This window comes from Bufo bufo, chromosome 4 (assembly GCF_905171765.1).
Source record: "Bufo bufo chromosome 4, aBufBuf1.1, whole genome shotgun sequence".
Taxonomy (NCBI): domain Eukaryota; kingdom Metazoa; phylum Chordata; class Amphibia; order Anura; family Bufonidae; genus Bufo; species Bufo bufo.
The window spans coordinates 162,183,764-162,210,281 of NC_053392.1; the positions used below are offsets into that span (position 1 = coordinate 162,183,764).

A 26,518-nucleotide genomic window follows, 5' to 3' on the forward strand; every position below is an offset into this window, starting at 1 on the left:
TCCGTTATGCATTCCGTCATAGAATTGCGTTATGGTCCGTGGTAACGGAATCCATAACGCAATTCACCTTTAACCAACAAACGAAGCGTGAACGAATTTCATAATGTGAAATTCGCTCATCTCTACTCACAACCTAATTGGTTGCAACCAAACTGCTATAAGATCACCCTATACATTTGCCTATCACTTCTGATCAGCAGTCGTTGAACTTGCTGATCAGGTATGTTATACATGCAATGCTGAACAAATCAATATATTCTGCAGCACATTGGTTGAAGCAAGAATACTATTATACATATGCGATAACAGATGTCAAGGGGTTAATGGTAGCCTTTCCAAAAGAAGCCAAAGGGGAGGAGAGGGGAGGATCAGATTTTAAGGAGAACTGGATCCCCTCCTCCTCAGGACTACAGGAACAAATGGGATATTCATCAGGAGCATGTCTATGCCAGAGAACCTCCCAGAGGGAAATGAGTAGAGGCTCAGACTATAGGGCGATCTTCCATATAAAGCCCCTACAGCTTTCCAGCTCATACACCTTCCTTTAGTGTGACTGGTGTGGTAGTCATGAGCCCCGGACTCCGAGTGCTGGTCATCTCCATGCTCCTGGCTGCTCACAGCTCAGCCCAGCAGCATCAGCCCAATGAAAGGTAAGGAGATACAATACTATTGGGATGTCTGATTATGAGCCCTCACACTACACCCTGGTCTGCCAGGCATGCCCGCTCATATCTGCTGCATGCTATATATATATAGTATACTATGCTGAGAAGGATGTTCTTATTCAATGTCTACTGAACGTGGGAACTGATACATTCTGTTTGCAGCGCTGTGGAATATGTTGGTGCTATAGAAGTGATGAGTGATATTAGGAATACATAGGCATTTGGGCTGGGGTTGTTATCTATTACAATTATGGAATCGATACATGACTGAGCACTGTATTACGTCATCATCGTAGTAAGCGGTATGTCATTTTGTGGGGAGACCTTACTTTGTGTGTTTGTCAGGTAGAACTGTCCCGAGTGTCATGTGTTACCTGGGGTTTTATTATAACCATGGATTCAGAATATACTGCATGAGGATGATGATGATGATGATGATGATGCACAAATGATGCAGTCTCATCTGTATCTGTCTATCTCTGTCTATCTATTTCTATCTGTCTAATATCTTTGTAATGTCTATCAGTTATCTACCTACAGATGTAGTAGAGATAACACTCATGCTTTATGAGACGTGTAATCTAAACGAAATGCGTTAAGCAAACACCTTCAATTGCTTTTCAATGGCTTTTGTCTCAAGATAACGCGATGAGTTAAGAAATTGGAGTTAAGAGTTTGTGTGTTACCCCTGCTACATCTGTATGTCTATCCTATCTAATCATCTGTCTATCTACAGTATCTATCCTTACCATATGTATCTATCTATCTATCTCTGTCCATCTTCTATCTATCTATCCATCTATAATCTATCTATCTATCTATCTATCTATCTATCTATCTAACCATCTATCTATCTATCTATCTATCTATCTATCTATCCATCTATAATCTATCTATCTATCTATCTATCCATCTATAATCTATCTCTCTATCTATCTATCTATCTATCTATCTATTATCTATCTATCTATCTATCTATCCATCTATAATCTATCTATCCATCTATCTATCTATCTATCTATCCATCTATAATCTATCTATCTATCTATCCATCTATAATCTATCTCTCTATCTATCTATCTATCTATTATCTATCTATCTATTATCTATCTATCTATCTATAATCTATCTCTCTATCTATCTATTTATCTATCCATCTATAATCTATCTCTCTATCTATCTATCTATCTATCTATCTATCTATCTATCTATCTATCTATCATCTATCTATCTATTATCTATCTATCTATTATCTATCTATCTATCTATAATCTATCTCTCTATCTATCTATTTATCTAACCATCTATAATCTATCTCTCTATCTATCTATCTATCTATCTATTATCTATCTATCTAACTATCTATCTATCCATCTATAATCTATCTCTCTATCTATCTATCTATCTATCTATTATCTATCTATCTATTATCTATCTATCTATCTATTATCTATCTATCTATCTATAATCTATCTCTCTATCTATCTATTTATCTATCCATCTATAATCTATCTCTCTATCTATCTATCTATCTATCATCTATCTATCTATTATCTATCTATCTATTATCTATCTATCTATCTATAATCTATCTCTCTATCTATCTATTTATCTAACCATCTATAATCTATCTCTCTATCTATCTATCTATCTATCTATCTATTATCTATCTATCTAACTATCTATCTATCCATCTATAATCTATCTATCTATCTATCTATCTATCTATTATCTATCTATCTAACTATCTATCTATCTATAATCTATCTATCTATTATCTATCTATCTATTATCTATCTATCTAACTATCTATCTATCTATCTATAATCTATCTATCTATTATCTATCTATCTATTATCTATCTATCTAACTATCTATCTATCTATTATCTATCTAACTATCTATCTATCTATCTATCTAACCATCTATCTATCTGTCTAGCAGGAAAAATTCCACGGCACTTCCAAGGTGTAAAATAAATTCAGACTTTATTCACCAGACAGCGACGTTTCGATCCACCTCCTGGGATCTTTCTCAAGCAGTGACAAACATACTAGTGCACTGTGCATATTTATGCAGCTTCACATCATTAATCAATCAAGGTGCAATTATAACAATCAAAGAAATATCATAACATAATCATCAAAGTACATCAAATACCAGTGTATATTGTGAGTGTAATATAGACATATCATCCAACAAATATATTTTCGGCATCCTTGCCCAATAAAACAATCATAAATACTTAAATCAGTGTATGGTCATCATAATTGTAACTTCACACATCTGTGGATGACTTCATAATTATATATATAGTGCAGAATTATATCTATCTATCTATCTATCTATCTATCCATATCTATCTATCTATTATCTATCTATCTATCCATATCTATCTATCTATCTATCTATCCATATCTATCTATCTATTATCTATCTATCTATCTATCTATCTATCCATATCTATCTATTATCTATCTATCTATCTATCTATCTATCTATCTATCTATCTATCTATCTATCTATCTATCCAATATCTATCTATCTATCTCCTATCTTTCTATCTATCTATCTATCTATCTATCTATCTATCTATCTATCTATCTATCTATCTATCCATATCTATCTATCTATTATCTATCTATCTATCTATCTATCCAATATCTATCTATCTATCAATCTCATATCTATCTATCTATCTATCCAATATCTATCTATCTATTATCTATCTATCTATCTATCCTATCTATCTATCTATCTATCTATCTATCTATCTATCCATCCTATATATATATATCTATCTATCTATTATCTCTCAATCAATCATCTATCTATCTATAATCTATCTATAATCTATCTATCTATTATCTATCTATCTATCCATCCTATATATATATATATATATATATATATATATATATTATCTATCTATTATCTCTCAATAAATCATCTATCTATATATCTATCTATCTATCTATTTATTATCTATCTATTATCCATCATTTTTGCTCTTGTCATACGTCGTGTTTACATCCTGTAACATCTTCAAACGCTCCAACTAAACCCGTTTGCTTCACGTATCTCCTGCGCTTTCCTTGATCTTTCCATTCATTCTGCCTTGAGTGAGCATCCTGCTCCGCAAATGTCTGGCTGCAAGGTATTTGGGAGACTGCTCCCATTTGTTATACAGGGAATGCCTTGTTATTGGTCAGTGCGCTCCACTCCCTTACCTCTTGCTGTGAGTACAACCTAGAATTCCGTAACCTTCTCTGCATACATTATCCGGTTTCTTGATGTGATTAGATACGGTTTACTCTGATGTCGTATTAGGCTGCCTGTCTGGTACATATGATCTATTTTGGCGGCTGATGTGTGAAAGCTTTTAACCACTTTAGTGTCAGCCCTTTCCGAACATTTCAGGTTAATGCAGTTTTCTCTGGTCTTCCTGAATATCAGGCTCCTTTTTAAGGGGGCAGAGTTTCATTTGATCTTATTATACAGCATGTGGTCGCCACACATCAAGGATTATAAGAAGGGAGACCGCTCTGCTAGCTGTCCATATAACTTCTTACCATGCATGCACATTTCTTCTTTGTGTGTTCTTGCTGTAGTAGTGTACATATTGGATTCAAATTCAGTTGCAAATCCAACATATATTATACTACAAAGAGTTTAAAGGGGTTATCCCATGAATAATATAAAAGATGAAAATCATACATAATCTAGTACATGACAACCTCTTCCTAACAAAGCCAGAACCAGCCCTGCACCTCACATGGGTCCAGAGATCTCCCCATTCATTGCTCCAATTGCTCTGCTAGATTTATTTAAAGCTGTCAGCTTAGAAGGTGTTTCCTTTCTCAGGGATGTGTCCTTTCTGCTGCAGCTGGTGGCCGTTGAAGGATAGAACTGAGCATGTGCTTCTATCTTAGTGAGCAGGACAGAGAAATTAGAAAAAGAACAAACAGCAGGTGGCGCTATACAGACAGATTTAATTGAATAATGAAAACTAGAATACATTTTTAATTACTTGCAATTACAAAAGTGTTCAGATCCAGGTGCTGATTTGAAAGCTGTAGAATATTTTTTGTGGGACAACAAAAGTCTAAAGTTTCTGCCCTGGATGTGCTGTGGTTGTGAAGCAGATCCGCATGAGTGTTAGCTCTAATGTCTAAACCTCATCATTTCCACACGGAATAAAAAAAACGTGCAGATTCTTTCTGTAGTGGTGCCAAAAATCTGCCACGGAATTTTCCTTTGAATGTGATTTCAGATGCAGAAATCCCATTAATATACATTCACACGGGATGCAGATTGGCGTCAGATTTAAAGTGGATTTTGGCACATAATCCATGCCAAAATATGTGTTGAATCGGACCTGCATAAACGGACTAATGCACTATGGGGAGATCTATCATTCCCTGTGCGCCTGAAAAGTGTTGTTAAAAACAAATAGATGCGACTTCTTAACTGCGATTTTTTACAAAATTGTCGCATCTGCCACTTTTTGCCCTCCTCGTCACTTTTCATGGCAAGAGCAGGGAAGAGGGCGCGGCCAGGTAATGCGACAAATTTATCTTCATGCATGACAGTTTTCAGTTTTTTTTCCATTTATGTAACGTTTTTTGCGTTCCGTATACGGAACCATTCATTTCAATAGATCCACCAAAAAAACGGAAGGTACTCCGTATGCCTTCCGTTTCCGTATTTCCGCTTTTTCGTTCCGTTCAAAGATAGAACATATTCTATTATTGTCCGCATAACGGACAAGGATAGTACTGTTCTATCAGGGGCCAGCTGTTCCGTTCCGCAAAAAGCGAAATGCACACGGACGTCATCTGTATTTTTTGCGGATCCTTTTTTTACTGAAAAAGCCATACGGTTGTGTGCAATAGGCCTAATTTATGACGAGCCGTGTGCGCATCCTCCAGCAGCGCAGGGGATATCAAGACAGGCGCAGAAGGCTCCAGTCTTGATAAATCTCCCCCTAGACATCTTTTTTTAGGTTGGTATTAGTGTTGTATCATGGATATTCATGGTGTAGATCTAAGTAGTTAAAAGGATTCTCCAGGATTTACATACTGATGAGCTATCCTCAGGACAGGTCATCAATATGAGATTAGTGTTATTCACTTGAATGGGCTGAGCCGCACCTCTTGGGCTCATGGAGTGCTGCAACCTCTTTGTACAGCTGATCGGCAGGGGTCCTGGGAGTCAGACCCCTCACCAATCGGAAATTGATGAACTATCCTGAGGATAAGCCATCAATATGTAAATCCCCAAAAAACCCTTTAAACTACTAGATAAAACAAATTCTACTGAGCTTTGGTGCTCCAACTACCACCTGCTTCCTCACACTGTCTTACCTGTTCTTATATCTCTAGACACTAAATCCACAGGCATCGTCCACACATTTCATTGTTCTTTTACGTAAAAAAAAAAACTGGCATAAAAGATGAAAAAATGTGGCAGGACCGCTAGCCCCCACCCTTTCCACCCCTCCTTTTCAGGAAAGTGGCGAGGCAGGCGTAGAAACTCCACTTGCTCAAAAATTGTTAAAAATGCTAAATTTGCCCCATTGTCCCTGTCCTTGACACATACAGAGCCATTATTTTGTTAAACAGGAAACAGTGCTCACAGATGAGTACCGTGTTAGCTCTGTAGAGGCAGACACAGGAGAGTCCCTCAGAACTCAGATCCCCAGACTCCTCCTTGAGAGGAGTGATTTAGGGCTGTATCGGCCAGGTCATCGCTAACAAGTGTCTGTAGGATCTGCTGGTGGCGCCGATTACACGTTGAATGTTCATTGGGTAATAGCATCTTTTATGCAGTCACAAAAATAATCGTTTGTAGCAGATCATGCCCTCTAATCACTAATTTGCTGTCGTCAAACAATGATTCTGTATGGGGATAAACGATGGCATTAGCTATCACTCCTCTCCTACTGTGGGGGCAATGGCCACATATAAATGCAGTGGTCACCTCCACTGATGAGCAGGCACTTGCCGTGAAGGAACGGTTCCTTCTTAACAATTGTCAGCCTCATTTGGTAGTGTAATACTGCCCAGGTTTAAAGGATTTGTACACCGTTGGGGGAAATTTTATTTTATTATTGCATTTTTTGGCTAAAAATAATTTGTTCATTTGGTCCTTATTAAAAATATTGAGCCTGTCACAAATGGTTAACTCTTTTTCTAGCTGTGTGAATGGTACTTTCACTTTGTGCCAATTATCTAATAACTTATCTCTAAAATACTAAAAGGTCATAAATACTTATTTAGGCAACTTTGTTATCAGTAAGATAAGAATTGAGCTATAATGAGTATTTAGGAGGTCAGAGATCATAGATATGGAGCCTTCAGCTCAGCTGCCTGGTGGAACAGAGTGGAAATTCAGATCCTGCTACTAGAGAAAATCAAGGCTGCACAGAAACAGGGGTTTAAAATTGGTAATAAAGACCAATTAAAAAAAAGATTTTTAGCTCAAAATGAGTACAATTCAATAATAAAATAAAATTGCCACCAAAGATATACATAGCCTTTAACTGTACACGCACCTACATTATCAGGCTTTGAGAAAAGATAAGTCTTGAAATTGTAGTCTGGAAATGCAAAAGCACCACACAATATACTTACTTGCGTTGTCAGCCACCATTGTCCCTGGTTGCTTGTTATTGTCCTTGCAGCACAATGAAATGTAATCCAGCATGGCGGCACATCACATGTCCACTGCAGCCAATGGCTGGTCTCCATGGCAATAGTGTAATGTTATTACAGCAGGCTAACCGCTGTGGTCATTGGAATAGATGTCATTATGCCTAGATAGCAACAAGTAGTAAGGGATTATTGTAAGGAGATTTTAACCCCTTCAAGCCAGGCCTTTTTATTTTCATTTTCATTTTTTCTCCCTGCCCTCCCATAGCCATAGCTTTTTTTATTTTTCCATTCACATAGCCGTAGAAGGGCTTTCTTTTGTGGGATAAGTTGTACTTTCTAATAGCACTATTTAACCTATTGCCGTATGGGATAAATATTTTTATATTTCAATAGTATGAGCGTTTTTGGCTGTGTCAATGCCTGTGATGTTTTCTTTAATTGTTTATTTAAATTTTGTGGAAAAGGAGTGTTTTGAACTTTTATATTTTTAAAATTTTTATATTTTTTAAAACATCAAAATCTCAAGTAGGCTTCCGTCCATCACTACAATCCAACATCTTTCCAATCTCAGCTGGGGAAAGCTGTTACCAGAACTGGAGCACACGGCTCCCGCATTTTCACCGCTCAGATGCCGTGGTCACTTTTGAAAACTGCATCTGAAAGGTTAAATGACTGCGATCAGAGTTATCATCGATTGCAGACATTAGCCCCGGGCCTTTATTGTGTAAAACAGCAGAAACCTGGCAGCTTTGGCGCCCACTGCGTTCACGTGTGGGTGCCATATTTAAAGACCAGATATCTGCCGTACATGTATGGCGGATGTCCTGAAGGGGTTAAAGGAAACCTTTCACGTTAAACTAGTGCTTTGATCTGATAAGCTGATCTTATAGAGCAGTAGAACCTGAGCAGATTGATATCCCACTCAGTGATTGACAGCTTTCCCTCTATGAACATGCATGCATACAGAGATATCTGTCAATCACTAGGCAGGACCGCCCACTGGACTCTGAATCCCAGAATATGCATTGATGTAAAGAAATAAATGACAAGTTATATTTTACTGAACCTTTTTTCAAAAAAATTATACACCCATCTGCTCAGCGTCTCTGGCTCTATAAAATGCTGCTGCTAGATTGGACTGCATTTTCATGTTGAAGGGTTCCCTTTAGGTGAGTAGCGTATTATGAGGTTTGCTTTTTGTCTAGTAGAAGATTTTATTAGGAGTACAAATCCCTGTTTTCCCCATTTTCAGAGGAATAAAATGTGTTAAATGTTCATGCATCCCATACTGTTATCTTTTCTGACTAATTTTCAGTCTGAGCAACCATGCAATTTGCGGTATATGGTAGGAGAGATTTAAATTGTTAACATGTGAAGAATGTAAGTCCCTTTTCTGCTGGATACGTTATACTGGTAGCAGCAGACAGAAAGCACTGTACATCTGGAGGAGCCAAGATCACATGCTAAATATTGGTAGAGTGAAGTGATCTTTTCCGTAAAATGAGGTTATGGAGAGGAGGACGAAAAATACATAAGGAACCTCTTATGTCTAAGTCTCACTGTACAGTATACGTGTGTGCGAACCTATGCCAAATTTCTGCCAGCAAATTCCACCACATAAGCGGGTTACTACAGTAATCCTATCCTTTAGGGTTCATTAACACAACCGTAATTCTGGGTCCGCATCCGTTCCTCAATTTGCAGAATGGGTGCGGACCTATTCATTTCAATGGGACTGCAAAAGATGCAGACAGCACACCGTGTGCTGTCCGCATCCGTAGTTCCGTTCCATGGCCCCACAAAAATAGAGCATGTCCTATCGTGGACAAGAATATAGCGCCGGCCATGTGCGGACTGCAAAACACTTGCGGTCGTGTAAATGTAGCCTAATGCTGATACATAAGACTTATGTATATTCAGGTATGACACACACACTGCCATCAGTTCCTTTATTAGCGGTATATAATGTCTTCTCACTGTCCTTTGTAGATGTGTTTATTTCTTCGAACTAGGATTACAGGAGGCTTGATGTTACAGTGCGGAAAGGAGTAGAAAGTTCTACATCACTTATATAACAAGAATGCAGGAATTTTATGAGGTCCCAGCTGAGTCGGAGATCTTTTGTGCTGTAGGACGTAATGCTCTGTCTGACATCTCTTCTTGCTTAGTATTGAGTCAGACATAGCAGGCGGGTTTTATGTTGTGGTATCTGAATAGTTTTGAAAACTATGCCAATTGCATGCATCAGGATGATGTACAGGGTGAAAACAGATGTTTAAGCTATTATTGTGTGCTTAGGATCCATTTCTAGAGGTTGTGCAAGTGACACACTGTCTTTTTTTATCATTTTTTTATTTGTTTGGCAGCTTTACATTTTTTTTATTTTATTTTGCCATGAATAGCAGAATTAAGGCGCTGACATCTAGTAGCCAAACAGGCTTTATTGTACTGTCTCATTTTACAGCCTACACTGAATGTTATGACTGTTACAAGTAGGAAAGAGATTAATGGGGTTTTCCAAAAGTAAAATATTCTCAGGATACAGTAGGTCTTTCATGTCTGATCGCTCCAACTACTGGCACCCCTGACAATCAGCTGCTGGGAGGGGTGCTCCAGTCTTCCTAGGTGAGTGACATCATGTTCATCGGTCACATGGCCTATGTTCAGCACAGTCCCAGCCACGTAAATGGGCCAGGGCTGCTATACCAAGCACAGGAACTATACAATGCACGGCGTTTTGCATGGTATGCTGTGAAGAGTCCTTAGCACTCAACCGAGTGCTGCAACCTCTTCCAACAGCTGATTGGTGGGGGTTCCTGGTGTCGGACCTCCACCAATCAGATATCAATGGCCTATCCTGAGGACAGGTGATCAGTATTGTACTCCCAGAAAGCCCCTTTAATGAAAGGTGTGTTGCACTATGTTTCTGTTCACACTTTTGCTTCCATTCTCAATACCATTACACATTGCCAGATCTGTCTTTGAATTACAAAGTAGCTCTCCGGCATCTGCCTGGATGTCCATTGTTTAGAGAGGAAAACTAGCAATTCAGGAAGCACTATTTTTCCTATCATATATGACGGAATCCACATAAAAGGCTCTGACACAGATGAAAACATAGCCTTCCTCAGACAAAACACAAACAATCTGAAAGTGTTCGTTTTCATGGGCGACTAAGCCTCACAAGGTCCACCAATGTCAATAGGCCATGGTCATGGTCATGGCTCACCTCTTTTACCTCCTTGCACATTGAACTGTGCACAATTCACAGATGCCCATAACACTACTATACAGACTACAACTCCCATCATTCCCGGACAGCCTACAGCTATCAGCCTACAGAAGGGCATGGTGGGAGTTGTAGTTTTAGAACAGCTGGAGGGCCGCAGGTTGAGCATCCCTGGTCTACAGGCTCCTATGGGCAATGTGGCTGCTGTAAAGCACATCTCTGAATGCTGTTAACAGCAGCTCAGGCAAGATGGCTGCCCCCATAATCATATTCAAGAAACAGAATAACAACCATCAGTAAATTAAATCAAATTGGGTAGCACGGTGGCTCAGTGGTTAGCACAATGGCTAGCAAATTCGACCAAGGACAACACTTGCATAGAGTTTATATGTTCTCACTGTGTTTGTGCGGATTTCTTCTAGGTTCTCTGGTTTCCCCCCACATTCCAAAGACATAGTGATAGGGAACTTAGAATAGGAGCTCCACTGGGGACGGAAAGCAATGACAATGTTTGTAAAGCTCTGCGGAATACATCAGCGCTATATTATAAGTGAGTTAAATAAATTAGAAAAAAAGGTGCTAGCAATAAAATGATAACTATAGGTGATACAGGTGGGACAGATCTGCAGAGGCCTTTCAATGTCACTAACAATTAAACATCCAGCCTCTGTTGACTGAACTGAAGAGGAAGGAGGAGGGGGGGGGCAGTCCTCTACTAAGGACTGTCTCCAAAAATGACTCAAAACATGTCCCCTTCTGTTAATCCATTTGGAACCGCACTGAACAACTGTGCAGAACATTAGGCACTTTGGCAGTAACTCTGCAAAGATTGCATTTTTATTGTGACTAGGATTTTGGATTGGAACTTCTGCTTTTGAGGGTTTGGGAAATTTGAACATTTCTATGTAGATATTTCATACTGCGATATATGAATAATGTTTGGTTGATTTGTTTTCTATGATATCTGAAAATGTAACTTTTGTTTCAATTTGTGATTCCGTTGATGTCATTTAGCACTTGGGAATGGGAACTGCCAAAGCTTCGAACTGATAGTAAGTGTACAGTAACATAGCACTCTGTCAGTGCAGAGCGCTACCGCCTCGCTCCTCTCAGTATCTTCCCAGTGTAAGAGACATACTGGGAAGACAGGGAGAAGAGTATGATGTGTGACTGTGCACTGTCATTGCTAAGCGCTGGCAGATCCCTGCTCTCTTCCCCGTGCCTATAAAGAGGGAACCACAGGGAAGAGAGCTAAACTAGCAGAGCTGCCAGCGGTTAGTTCTGGCAGCAGGTCAGTTAGGCAGGGACACAGCAGAGATAGGGCACACATAGGGAGGAGAAGCTGGGGTAGAGAGATAAGAGGCAGGCTGGAAGCCTCTGTATTTTACACATAGGCATCTTCAACACTCAGAAGGATGCTGAAGATAGACTCTCTTTAGCAATGTTTACAGCGTTTCTAAGGAGACTCTAGACACCATTTTCTAGTACAAAGAAACACCTTTCACTAATTAAGTAGATTACACAAATGTTTAACATCCCAGTCCTTACATAATATTAAAATTATACTGAAACAACAGTTACACTGTCATGCCATTGAGTAGTGTGTAGAGTCTTTTGAAGTGAGACCTCCACACCAAGGTAGAATAATAGAGTGTTGTAGCCTTCATCATATCTCTGACTTGTTTTGGAAGATCTCCTAATGTAATGAAATTGAACTCCATATTTATGTGCCCTTGTGCCACTTTTCCTGTCACTTACGTATATTCCAGAAAAAGTGAGTGGGCTACATTTACAGAAAAAAAAACTCCAGATCTGACCTGGAGTTGTTTTCCCCCATGACAGATAGACCACCAAATCACCAGGGCATGTATCCTGTTGAAGAATCTGCAACTCGGTGGCCTGGGTGAGAGAATGGAGCAACATTCGTCTTGTGTGCTGCTATGAATACATCTCTCTCTCTTAATGTTTAATATATTGGTGCTTGTTATAACATGATGCTTAATAAGTTTTTGTGTGCCTTTGTTTTCATTGGACACACTGTCAATATTAGGTTACTGACCATGAATATCCCAATTTGACAGTTTTTGTTGTTTTTACTGAGCATCATTTTTTGCCTATCCAGGTACTGAATTGTGTTTTGTCTTGGACAGGTATACATTTACTTGTGGTGGAAATCTAACAGGAGAAACGGGAGTTCTGGGAAGTGAAGGGTTTCCTGGAGTCTATCCACCCAACAGCAAGTGTACATGGAAGATTACAGTAGGTTGATCTTTCTTTTCACATTGATTCACAGTACTTGCTTATTGCAATATTTTTGGAGTTTGAGAAGATCTTATGTGGGTACAGAGGCTGTATTCACCTTGCCCATACTAAAAGGTTAAGCTAGCCATAGGCACAGGATATTTATCTACAGATAATTGGCAAATTTAGATATATTTTATTTTAACTGTTGAGATGGCCAAACTCTTTAGGGTATAAGAGTATAAAGAACAGATACGGCTTCTCCTCTTTTTTAATTCACTCATGGTTTTGGCTTCCAAAACTGCATCAAGAAATATGACCATGTGGCTGTACCCTCAGATAAATCTTTAGCAACAGCCAAGGCTTTCCTATTCTGGAACTTTTCATCTCGTTATGTGTTGAGAAACTTTAAAAGGGTTGTCCTAATTATTAAAAAAAATAAGTACCCAGAGTGCTAAAAAAAGTGATAATATTAAAAAGAATGTCTACTTACCAAAGAGTCCCCCAGCCAGTCCTTCCCGCTGGGCTTTGTTTACTTGGCTGCAGCAATGATGTTCTTTATACCCCACATCACCACTGCAGCTAATCACTGGCCTCAGCCATTTTGTGCTTTATATGGCTAAGGCCATTGTTTGGCAGCAGCAGTGACATGTGCAGCAGCAGTGAAACAAAGCTGGGCAGAAATAGCAGAAACAGCAGGTGATTAACTGGTGAGTACACCTTCTTTTCTATTTAATCACATTTAGTGGCTCTGCCCATATTTTGAAATAAGCAAAACGCCTTGAACAACCACATTGTCAGTTTTCCCTGAGCTCCGCTCTAGGATGACTGGATACTAGTTGGTATATTGATGTCTCTCATACACAGCACACACAGAGGAGGTCTTATTCTCATATCTCTCTGTAGCAGACCCACAGAAATAGCAGCATCGAGGAGGACATTATACAGCAGTAATGAACAGTATAGCTGGGATTTCTGCACTGGGGTGAGATAGAAAATGTACTAGCAGCAGCTGTGTGTCCTCCTCTGCCTTTGTCTCCCTCTAGCAGCTCCTCCTCCCCCTCCCTGTGTAAACTGCAGACAATATGCAAACTGTAAAGAAAAAATGTGGGGGATTCAGTCAGCACAACCCTGTATGCAGGTGCACATCGCTATGGCGAAATACATATACAAACGCAAAAACACAAATGCAATAGCACTCTGCAACCAGCACTCTGCCCTGCCTCTATGCTGGATGTTGAACTGGTAGGCTCTGTAAAAGCAGACTCAGTTTTATACTGACTTTAAAACCAGCCTCCAGGGCAGACTAATTTGGCTCCAGGAGAAGTATATAGTGGGCTCAGCATGCATGTTGGTACTTGCATCCCTGGATCCGATGAAAGCTGTCACGGTACCGGACGGGGTTAAAAGCAGAGTGTGCCTGGCATGCATGCTGTACCTGCACTCCCTGGACTTTGTGTGGCTATCATGGCCCATAACAGGTAGGTACTAGTGTTAGGGACCAATATGCAAACTGTACTAGCAATTGTATGTCCTCATGCAGTTTTCCTCAACCCGTTAAAAGACAATTTAAACAAGCCTTGATTAACTTTTCATATAGTTGCTCAGCACTCATTTTTGGCCCACCCATGTAAAATAATTGAGTTTATTACTTTTCACTCGCAGAGTACTAAACATTTGTAATACATATTGCAAAGTGCACCCTGAAGTAAAACATAGGAAATGCTCTATAGCCGATCTATAGATTAGCATATGTAAACTCTAGTATCTTTGTAAAATACTTTCGCATTTCTCTAAGGCCCCATGCACGCGACTGTAGTTCATTCATTTAATGGGGCCACAAAAGACATTTGTAACATGCTGCGGGACCTATGGAATGGAAAATGCAGGATGCACACCGCCGGCATACGTGTTTTGTGGATCTGCGATTTTTGGACATCAAAAACGGATATGGTCATGTGCAGGAGGCTTAAGGGATCTGTCCTCAGTGTATGCTGCCCTCAAACAGGACAGCATAAAACTAATGACAGATTCCCTTTAATAAGAGCTGAACCCGGACATATCCCATCTTCACCCCTCCAGCCCCCCTGATATGAACATCGGGGCATGAAATGTTCCAATGCTCGCCTTTGCGCTGTTCTGTATCACGCAGGGCAAAGGCATTTTTTGGAGATCCGTTGACATACCGGGCTCTCCATAAGGACTGCAGTGAGTGCAGTGATGTCACCGTCACTAATGGGCGGGCTTTAGCACTGCCCTAACCTGTAAAACAGCTAGGGCGACGCTAAAGCCCGCCCGTCAGAGCCGGTGACGACACCGGGAACACCGCTGGGTGGAAGTCTCCTCCTAGCAGTGTGCCAAGGTAACAAAACCCGGACAACCCCATTAATAACACATGAATGTCTGATGTTTCCATTTAAGACATAAATGCATATAGTCTAATCACCATAAGAATAGCAAATATTAGATATAAATATCTAATGCTAATAAGACATACAGTTCATTGGCAAGAGCACAAAATAATGCACTGAAAGTCCTAAATAATGTACATAAAAGGAATAACAGATCTGACAAGAGCAACTTGATGACAGTTTCCAAGTAGCAACATTGAACAAAGTAAAAACAAACTGGAATATCAATAAGATGTAAAAAGTTAATGAAGATATATTACAAAGGGATGAAACTTAAAATGTTATCACTATAGAGCCCTAGGAGATTCACTCAGCCTGTGTGCGCTCACCACCCTACTGGGGTAGCGGCATAAGGTATGGTACATTTTATTAGCTAGTCACAGAAGGTTACTGGGATGCCGATGACTCAGCTGCCTATATGACATGACAGTGTGATGACTACAGATTCCACAGATAAGTAAATGTCTGTTTTTCCAATTATGAACCTGTTACTAGCATGAATCCCATGAGTCATATCAGTAGGAGACATCAGTGTCTGTCTCTCCCTCTGTCTTCCCATCTGGCAGCATTGTGAAATTGAATGACATTGTGGACACTATATTAAGCAATAGACGTGATGCATTGGAATACAGGCTTTTCGGAAATTTTTGACAAAAATTTTAAATTGTGATTTGGCTGCATAAACAAGAATTCCCAGATATACTTCTGTTATCGGAAGCAGTAGGAAAATCAGATTCTTTACGGCATTGAGTATGCAGAGGCATTTTTATCCAATGATCCACTACCTAGTATTGGAGGCCGAACAATGAATTCAGTGATTTTATGATGAATGGATATATCATTTTAAATCAGATATCAACCAAATAAAAAAATCACTGATCCATTCATTCATTGATTTTTATGCCCTTGTACAGTTCTCTTTCTCTTTTGATAATACTTAAAATAGTTGTCTGACTTCAGTAAACAGCATTTATCATGTAGAGAAAGTGAATACAAGGCACTTACTAATGTATTATGATTGTCCATATTGCCTCCTTTGCTGGCTTGATTCATTTTTCCATCACATTATACACTGCTCGTTTCCATGGTTACGACCACCCTGCAATCCATCAGTGGTGGTCATGCTTGCACACTATAGGAAAAAATGTTGGACTATGCATACTCCCGCGGTCCCGGCCACAAGAGAGCCTGGCATTTTTCCTATAGTGTGCAAGCATGACCACCACTGCTGGATTGCAGGGTGGTCGTAACCGTGGATATGAGCAGTGTATAATGTGATGGAAAAATGAATCCAGCCAGCAAAGGAGGCAATATGGACAATCATAATACATTAGTAACTGCCTTGTATTCACTTTTTCTACATGATAAATTCCATTTGCTGAAGTTAGACAACCACATTACCATAGAGGAAGAAAGAATAAATAGTCTGATAGGGGAAAGGCTAGCAAAGGGACAGAACAGTTAAACCTATTCACACATTAAAAATGCTACAAGAATGCACTACAATTAAGCTGGCCATATACATTAGATGTGTATCGGCCAAAGCCACCCATTTCAGCAGGTTCAGCTGAGCATGTAATGTGTATGATGGTCTTTTGACTCTCCTCCAATGGTTGCTATTAGAGAGATAAAGATTGGGCAAGTTGGATTTAAACTGCCTGATCCTTTTTTTCCCAGGAGGTAAGTTGCTGCCAGAGGTAGTGGCTTTCTCTCCTCTCCTCGTTAACTATTTATACATGCTCAGCCGAACCAAGCATACATATGTATGGGATAATCGGGAGAGATAGCTTTTGGACATATAAGCATTCAACTAAAAACTGTCTCATGTGTGTGGCCAGCTTTACCACACTTAATCATTTAATCCAATGTTGAATCATCAAGGGCCAAGCACAGAGGATATCTTTGTATGATGACATTGGCACCATAGCGATCATATGGCTAACCGTTCCCAGTGGTTTCCCATGACTCTATCAGAAGAAGAAAGAGTGGAGTCACTGCCCTGTAAAAGTGCTGACATTAACCATAGAAGCATATTAGGAAGTTGCTGTACACATAATTCCTGAACAATCCCCTTAGTCTTTCCATTAGTAAGTGAACCTACACTAAATAAAAGAAATACCTGCATTAACTATTACAACCTTTGTATACTACTCTACCTGCACAAAGGACTTGGAAAGGCAAAAAATTTGAAAGTGTGCCATAAAATCAAGCAGCAACGTTTCGGCTGTATCCCAGCCTTTGTCAAGGCTTGAAAAAGGCTGGGATACAGCCGAAAAACGTTGCTGCTTGATTTTATGGCGCACTTTCTGTAAAGTCCGTCCAATAAAGGATTCACTGGAGATGCTGCCGCTACCTCTCTTCATTTATTATCCTTAGGATAGGTCATCAATATCAGATAGGTGGGGGTCTATACAGTGTATGGAGCGGAAGTGGAAGGCTCTGTACACTGTTTGGGAGATTTACACACCAGTCTGCCCCACTCCCATCAGATGTGCCACACGTATTAATAGGTACGTGCCTCTTAATATTTGTGGTGCATCTGTCCAGGTCTGTTCACCAAAGCAGAGATCAACACCAGCAAGGGAGCTGTTGTTGATTTCTGCTATAATCTAAGCCAGTTTCCTGATGTAGATTATAATAAATGTGACGGGCAGCCTATGCCACCCCCACACCACTTGCTACTTTAAAAAGTGGCGAGCAGTGCCTAAGACCCCCCAAAAAGTCGCAAGATTTTGTGCAACTACAGTGTGTGCCACACCACGGCTCTTTGGTGTTGGGATTTAGGCACACTGTATAGTTTCTGCGGCTGCTCACAGCAGATAATCGTGGAGGTATCGGGTGTCGGACCCCTGCTATTGATGACCTATACTGAGAATAGGTCATCAATATCTAAATCCTGGAAAACCCCTTTGATGTTTTTAGTTTAAAAGGGTTATCCAATGTCATAAACAGCCCCCCCCCATGTGCCGGGCCCCTCACACGGAATATACTTACCTGGCTCCCCGCTCCTGGTCCCCGCACCGCCACTGCTGCTTCTCCCTGTACACAGATGAAAACATCCAATGTTGGGGGGGAGCAGCCAATGGCAGGCGGGGACGGGGACGAGCCTTGCGGGTGACACTAAGGAGGCTCGTCCCCACCTGCCATTGGCTGCTTCCCCCCGACACCGGATGTTTTCATCCGTGTACAGGAAGAAGCAGCAGCGGCAGTGCGGGGACCAGGAGCAGCGCAGGGAGCGGGAAAAGCATGTTCCGTGTCAGGGGCCCGAGACATGGGGGGCCTGTTTATGACATTGGATAATCCCTTTAACCCCTTAGGGACATATGACGTACCGGTACGGCATGTTTCCCGAGTTCTTAAGGACCCATGATGTATCGGTACGTCATGAGTTTAAAACGAGATCGCGGCGCTGCGGGGGTTAATCGGAACAGGATGCCCGCTGAAATCATTCAGCGGGCATCCTGTCACAACGCCGGGGGGGTCATATACCCCCCCCGTATCGGCGATCGCAGTAAACCGCAGGTCAATTCAGACCTGCGGTTTGCTGCGCTTTCTACAGTTTCTGATCCCCGCGGTCCCTGACCGCGGGGATCAGAAACTTTAATATGCCGAAAATATTTATTTTTCACCCCCCCCCACCCCCAAACCTTTGAATGATTTTATGCAGGGGGGGGTTGCAGGCTGTGCGGGAGGCGGGATCGCGATCCCCCGCCCGCCTCCTCTTGAATATTCATTGGTGTCCAGTGGTTATACCAGAGTGTCAGCACATTGCTGACACTCTGGTATAAACGGCTGACATCTGTGATGAGATGTCAGCCGTTTAACCCTTTCCATACCGCGGTCCGTACGGACCGCTGTATGGAAAGGGTTAACAGTTAGGGAGCTCCCTCTCCCATTGGGGGGATGCTGTGCCTTTGCAGCCTCCAGACAGGATGGGGTCGCAGAGGGAGGGAGCCCCCCTCCTTCCCCTTCCCCATCTGCTCAGTTGTGGCAGACGGGGAAGGTTCCCATGGCAACGGGACGCCTTCTCTGGCATCCTGCTGTCCATGGTGCTGAACAGATCTGTGCTAAAGGCATAGATCTGTTCAGACAAAATGTAAGTAAAATACAGTACAATACACTATATAGCGTACTGTACTGTATTATGCAGACATCAGACCCACTGGATCTTCAAGAACCAAGTGGGTCTGGGTAAAAAATTTTTTTTTAAAAAAGTGAAAAAAGTAAAGATAAAAAAAAACATATTTATCACTGAATAAAAATTAAAAAAATTAAATACACTACACATATTAGGTATCGCCGCGTCCGTAACGACCTGATCTATAAAACGGTCATGTTACTTTCCCCGTATGGTGAACGCCATAAAAATAAAAAAATAAAAACTATGAGAAATTTGAAATTTTGCCCACCTTACTTCCCAAAAAAGGTCATAAAAGTGATCAAAAAAGTCGCATGTACACCAAAATAGTACCAATCAAACCGTCATCTCATCCGGCAAAAATCATACCCTACCCAAGATAATCGCCCAAAAACTGAAAAAACTATGGCTCTTAGACTATGGAAACACTAAAACATGATTTTTTTTGTTTCAAAAATGAAATCATTGTGTAAAACTTACATAAATAAAAAAAAAGTATACATATTAGGTATCGCCGCGTCCGTTTCGACTGGCTCTATAAAAATATCACATGACCTAACCCCTCAGATGAACACCGTAAAAAAATAAAAATAAAAACGGTGTAAAAAAAGCAGTTTGTTGTCATCTTACATCACAAAAAGTGTAATAGCAAGTGATCAAAAAGTCATATGCACCCCAAAATAGTGCAAATCAAACCATCATCTCATCCCACAAAAAATGAGACCCTACCTAAGATAATCGCCCAAAAACAGAAAAAACTATGTCTCTCAGGCTATGGAGACACTAAAACATGATTTTTTTTTGTTTTAAAAATGAAATCATTGTGTAAAACTTACATAAATAAAATTTTTATATACATATTAGGTATCGCCGCGTCCGTGACAACCTGCTCTATAAAAATACCACATGATCTAACCTGTCAGATGAATGTTGTAAATAACAAAAAAAAAAAACGGTGCCAAAACAGCTATTTTAAAACGGTGCCTAAACTAGTACCAACAAAATTTCCACCCTATCCCGTAGTTTCTAAAATGGGGTCACTTTTTTGGAGTTTCTACTCTAGGGGTGCATCAGGGGGGCTTCAAATGGGACATGGTGTCAAAAAAAGCAGTCCAGCAAAATCTGCCTTCCAAAAACCGTATGGCATTCCTTTCCTTCTGCGCCCTGCCGTGTGCCCATACAGCAGTTTACGACCACATATGGGGTGTTTCTGTAAACTACAGAATCAGGGCCATAAATAATGAGTTTTGTTTCGCTGTTAACCCTTGCTTTGTAACTGGAAAAAAAATATTAAAATGGAAAATCTGCCAAAAGAGTGAAATTTTAAAATTGTATCTCTGTTTTCCATTAAATCTTGTGCAACACGTAAAGGGTTAACAAAGTTTGAAAAATCAGTTTTGAATACCTTGAGGGGTGTAGTTTCTTAGATGGGGGGCAGAGTGTGAATGTGGTTTTAAACAGCGAGTGACTGCAAAAGCAATGGACATGCAGCCTGAATGAGCAAATAGGGTGCGATAAGAGGGAACCCAGAGACTCTCAGGTGCAGCGCACTGTGAGACAAACAGTGTGAGTCCACACCAGCACGGTAGATACCGTGGGAAAACAGAGGAGCCTGTTAAGCAGAAATATATGAGAGCCCCATAGATAGCCCCACTGCGAAAAAACAGGGCAACAACAAGCGGAAATTTGCAGACACAGCTGATAATTTTAAAATGTCAGTTATAGGTAGGAATTTTTAGTGATAAAGAAATAAACGTTATATTTTATACATAGGTAAAACTAACACATGTAAACCTAGAGACTACTTCTGGTCCTATTGACCAACTGTAAATAATCATTATTGCCGTGTCACAACATGTGTTAACAGGTCAAGTTTGAAAAACTAAGAGTAGTTTCTTAGATGGGGTCACTTTTATGGAGTTTCTACTCTAGGGGTGCATCAGGGGGGCTTCAAATAGGACATGGTGTCAAAAAAACCAGTCCAGCTAAATCTGCCTTTCAAAAACCATACGGCGCATCTTTCCCTCTACGCCCTACTGTGTGCCCGTACAGTAGTTTACGGCCACATATGAGGTGTTTCTGCAAACTACAGAATCGGGGCAATAAATATAGCATTTTGTTTGGCTGTTAACCCTTGCTTTGTTACTGGAAAAAATGGATTAAAATGGAAAATTTGCCCAAAAATTACAATTCTCAAATTTCATCTCCATTTGCCAATAACTCTTGTGCAACACCTAAAGGGTTAACAAAGTTTGTAAAATCAGTTTTGAATACCTTGGAGGGGTGTAGTTTCTAAAATGGGGTCATTTTTGGGTGGTTTCTATTATGTAAGGCTCACAAAGTGACTTCAGACCTGAACTGGTACCTAAAAAGTGGGTTTTTGAAAATTTCCGGAAAATTTCAAGATTTTCTTCTAAACTTCTAAGCCTTGTAACATCCCCCAAAAATTTTATATCATTCCCAAATTGATCCAAACATGAAGTAGACATATGGGGAATGTAAAGTAATAACTATTTTTGGAGGTATTACTATGTATTATAGAAGTAGAGAAATTGAAACTTGGAAATTTGCAATTTTTACTAATTTTTGGTAAATTTGGTATTTTTTTATAAATAAAAAATATTTTTTAACTTAATTTTACCAGTGTCATGAAGTACAATATGTGACTAAAAAACATTCTCAGAATAGCCTGCATAAGTCAAAGCAATTTAAAGTTATCAGCACTTAAAGTGACACTGGTCAGATTTGCAAAAATAGGGCTGAGTCCTTAAGGGGTTAAAGATGCAGAGAGCAGTCTGTTTATTTCACTCTGAGTTGTGATTGCAGTAGTTCCTGAACTATACAAATCAACCCCATTTATCTATGAAGAACTGCTTTATGTTACTCTGAGCATCAGATCTGGAATCAATCACTTTCTATCTACATATCCAGCAGTGAAGTAACATGTTGTGTGTCCAGATGAAGCGTACTGCAGGTTTTCAGAGCTCCGTTTACAGTAAATGCTCTCTTCAATTCATTAAGGCTCCATTTATTATTAGAAATTTGAAGACTGAGGAAAGCCGGCTGTATAGGGTTTCCGAGTATTGTTCCATGTTATGTCTTAACAGGGTCAGCAGTTCATTTCACTGCAAATAAATGTGTTTCTTTTATCTTCACTTCCTTCTTATTGGTATGTTGGAGATCACGTAGCAGATGGTGCATTTGACATGAATGTTCTCAATATGTCTTTTTTTTTTATTCGAGAATTCTAAGGAAATTATCTTGATAAAACTTCACAGTATTACTGTACTGTATCTTGATATAAATGTCTGTAAAGGGGCGTCCAGTGAAGTAAACGGTGACCGCCATATTGTTATGTCTTGTTATATACATATGCTGTGTTATGCTAGGTTATATAAATTGTGCTGGAAAGTGGAGTATGTGAAGCATAATATACCTTTACTTGAGCACTGTATGTACTGCACCTTACAGACTGTAGCAGTGGGGCCCAGCCATAAATAGGAGCTGGAGCACCTCATGGTCAATCGACTAGCGTGTGTATCACAGAGCGCTGATGAGCCAGAGCGAAGTAAAGACTGCAAAATCTGAAAGGCCTATGCCGTGGTCATGCTCTGGACAGCAGCCAGTGACTGGTCAGGAGACATCTCTAAGTAACGCAAGTGTTTGTGGACCACTTCCAGCCTGTAACGTGGTGTGCATGAGAATGATACTCTACAGAGTAGTACCCAGAAATTTGGACCAAGCCATCTCGCTGTGACTTGTAACTGCCCACTAAGTGTGTACGAAAGACTGTGAGTAGTTGCCCTGACAAGTCTATCCCAAGACACACTGTGACCTTAGTGTAGAGATTGTTCTGTAATTAGTGGCAACCATCACTGTGCGTGTGTAGTACAGAGACTGTTCTGCTACTTGTGTCAACCACATGTAGATCACAAATAGAGTCACCAGGTCTATTAGTAACTGCCATACCTCCCAACTTTTGAAAACCACAAGGAGAACCATGGCAAATGTTTCTAACTCTGTCCAATGCCTAGCTATCCATGCCTAATCCCACCCAATCCCCTTTGTGCCCCCCACACAGTAGTTATTTCCCCTAGAGCTCCCGTCATAATAGAATGCACCCTTAGTGCCTCCGTACAACAGAATGCCCTGTCAGTGCCCCCCACAGTAGTTACAACACAGCTGCCCTCTTAGTGCACCCCTTACAGTACTGCCCCTTTACAATAGTGCTGCCAACTTAGTGCCCCCCTAATCCTTCTCTGGTCTGTCTTTAGATAATTACTTTTTGTTAGATGGGTCACCCCATAATAAGATGACCACAGGGTGTTCTGCTGCTGTGACCCCCCGTGATCAGCTGGAATCTGTAGCAGTACCTGGCAGCAAGTGTTCAGTTCTTCTGCAGAGCCACAACAGGAGATATATAGAAAATACATTGTCTGTCTGCCTCTGTTATTGGCTGTACCCATCAATGATGTATTTTTTACAGGTACCTGAGGGTAAAGTTGTGGTCCTTTCCTTCCGGTTTATTGATTTGGAGAATGACAATCTATGCCGATATGACTTTGTGGACGTTTATAATGGACATGCTAATGGACAACGCATTGGAAGATTCTGCGGCACTTTTAGACCTGGTGCTCTTGTATCAAACAGCAATAAGATGTTGGTCCAAATGGTGTCAGATGCCAACACTGCAGGAAATGGTTTCATAGCAATGTTTTCTGCAGCTGAACCCAATGAAAGAGGTATTGTATGATACTCCTTGCACTAGACATAAATTAAGTATTGTAAAACAGAATTAGGATTAAGATTGTGTTTTTACCCTTTCCCATGCAATTTGTTATACTTGCTTACTTGGCCACCCAAAGGACATTTACACAAAGTGATATTTCCCAAACACTGAGGTGCGGAGAACACAAAAATCAACCAGGACTACCAAGTGCAGTGTATAGTTGGACAGATTAGATTAGCAACACAGATGTTAGCAATTCCTGCCAAAGGGAAAGGTTGGAGACTAGGTCAGTAGTTATACAGACAGCAGACGAAGTGGTAGTCAAGATCAAGTCTGGTGGACCATAAAAGAGCTGTACACATAGGTCAGGATCAAGTTAGTGGGGTCAGAAGCCACAGCCTAGGTAAGTAAGAAACAAGAAGTGAGTTTTAGCAGTTTAAAGGGGTTGGCCCATCTCACACATTGGTGGCATCAGAAGGATATGCGACTAATGTCAGATAGGTGCAGGTCCCACTTCTGGGACCTGCACCTATCTCTAGAATTGGGCCCCCAAAGCGAAGGAGAGTTCACTGCGGATGTGCGGCATGCTCTCCATTCACTTCTATGGGAGTTCTGAAAAGAGACAAGCGACCATACTCTGATATTTCCAGATTTCCTTAGAAGTGAATAGAGGGTGTGCTGTCTCGTTTACTTTGGTGTCTCTGTTCTAGAGATAAGTGCGGGTCGCAGAGGTGAGCACTGCACCTCTCTGACATTAGTGGCATATCCTAGCGATGCCACCAATGTGTGAAATGGGCCAACCCCTTTAATGCTAGATACAGGCACACCAAAGGCAAGTGGAAATAGTATTTAATAAGTTTAGACTGAGTACAAAGCAGAACACGTCCACCCCTGTAGATGTTGGGCATGTTTTTTAACAATAGTGTTTATTTTTATTTATTTATTTTTATTAAAAAGGCAAACACTGTCACAATTCAGAGAAAGAGAGCACAACATAATGAACCACAATCAGTGACATCTATAGAAATAAGTCTGGTTGGCTACTTAAGACCCGGGACAGTTGCACAACTAAGGTCCCCAGACTAAGGATAAACTGAAGTAATAACCAAGGTTACGTTTATAGGAGACCTGTCACCGCTCCTGAAATGTCAGTTTTAGTAACTACTTGTATTCCCCATGTAATAACAATTCTGGAGTCCAGAGCATCTATTCTTATGACTCTCTGTTGTGCCATTCCTGTATTATTCCTGATAGAAGTTTACAAATAAATTGCCAGCAGTCTGCAGTAAAGGTACTGCTGGGTGTTAGTAGTAGTGGGTGTGTCTGACTCTGTCCAATCAGTGCTGCTGGTGTAAGACTGTGCAGGGACACCCCCCCCCAACTGGTAACACCCACTTGTACCTTTACTGCAAGCTGCTGGAAATGCATTCATAAATTCTAGTAGAAATAATAAAGGAATGGCAAAACACAGAGTCCTAAGAATAGATGCTTCAGAATTGGTATTACATGGGGAATGCAAGTAGTTACTAAAACAGACATGTCAGGAGAGGTGACAGGTCCTCTTTAAGTTGATATGAGGAGACAAGGAGGACACGGGGGGAGGGGGCATATAACTTACTTACAATAGTATGGTTAATGTAGTTTAAAATTTCACAATATCAATAGTACATTTTTTATGTTTAAAACCTAAAGGGGTTATCCAAGTTTGAATAAGTATAAATTGATGCCCAACCCTGCACATACTTACCTGGTCCCCGATGCTGGCTTCATCCAGGTTTGCTCCACGGATGCATCTCCCCTGCCACACATGACACGAGGGGGCTAGTCACTGCCGCAGCCTGCTATTGGCTGCACCCCACCCCATCAACGGAGATGGAGCGATCCTGGGGGAAGCCGGCATCAGGCATCCTAGAGGGGGGTATTCAAATTTGGATAACCTGTTTAACACAAAGCAAATAACATCTACATGTCTACAACTCATATATTTCTTCTGATTCTCAACCCATCATCCTAAATGAGAAGTATAATTGCAGGGGATCAGTACTGTGGAGGCCGCCTAGACAAACCTTCTGGAACCTTCAAAACACCCAACTGGCCAGATCGGGATTATCCTGCTGGAGTGACATGTTCATGGCATATTGTGGCTCCAAAACATCAGGTGAGACAAGAAAAGAATGACTATGATATCGCTGTGAACATTTACCAACCAAATTACTCTCCACGTCGCCCCTTGCCCTTCTGACTATTGGTTGACCAGCTGTATGGATCTACATGTATGGCATGTAGTCTGTGAGTAGCCTCATGCATACAGTGGACTTCACTGTATTCTTTATTATGCTCAGTACTGTACTTTTTGTACTGTTTGGGTTCTTAGTAGAGTGGACCTATCCCTCATACTATTCTTCCAGATCCACTTTCAGAGATGTGACTTGGTCTCTTATTCAGATGA

The 26,518-nt window shown here is 40.6% G+C and overlaps 1 protein-coding gene across 1 annotated transcript in view; it reads left to right on the plus strand.

The window, feature by feature from the left end:
* The first annotated feature begins 436 nt into the window (after positions 1 to 436).
* PCOLCE2 (procollagen C-endopeptidase enhancer 2) overlaps positions 437 to 26,518 on the plus strand; it is a 62,564-nt gene continuing 36,482 nt past the window's right edge. Inside the window, 4 exon segments of the mRNA XM_040428057.1 lie at positions 437 to 650; positions 12,701 to 12,809; positions 23,827 to 24,082; positions 26,103 to 26,227. Coding sequence (XP_040283991.1) covers positions 568 to 650; positions 12,701 to 12,809; positions 23,827 to 24,082; positions 26,103 to 26,227 — 573 coding nt within the window. The 5' untranslated portion in view covers positions 437 to 567.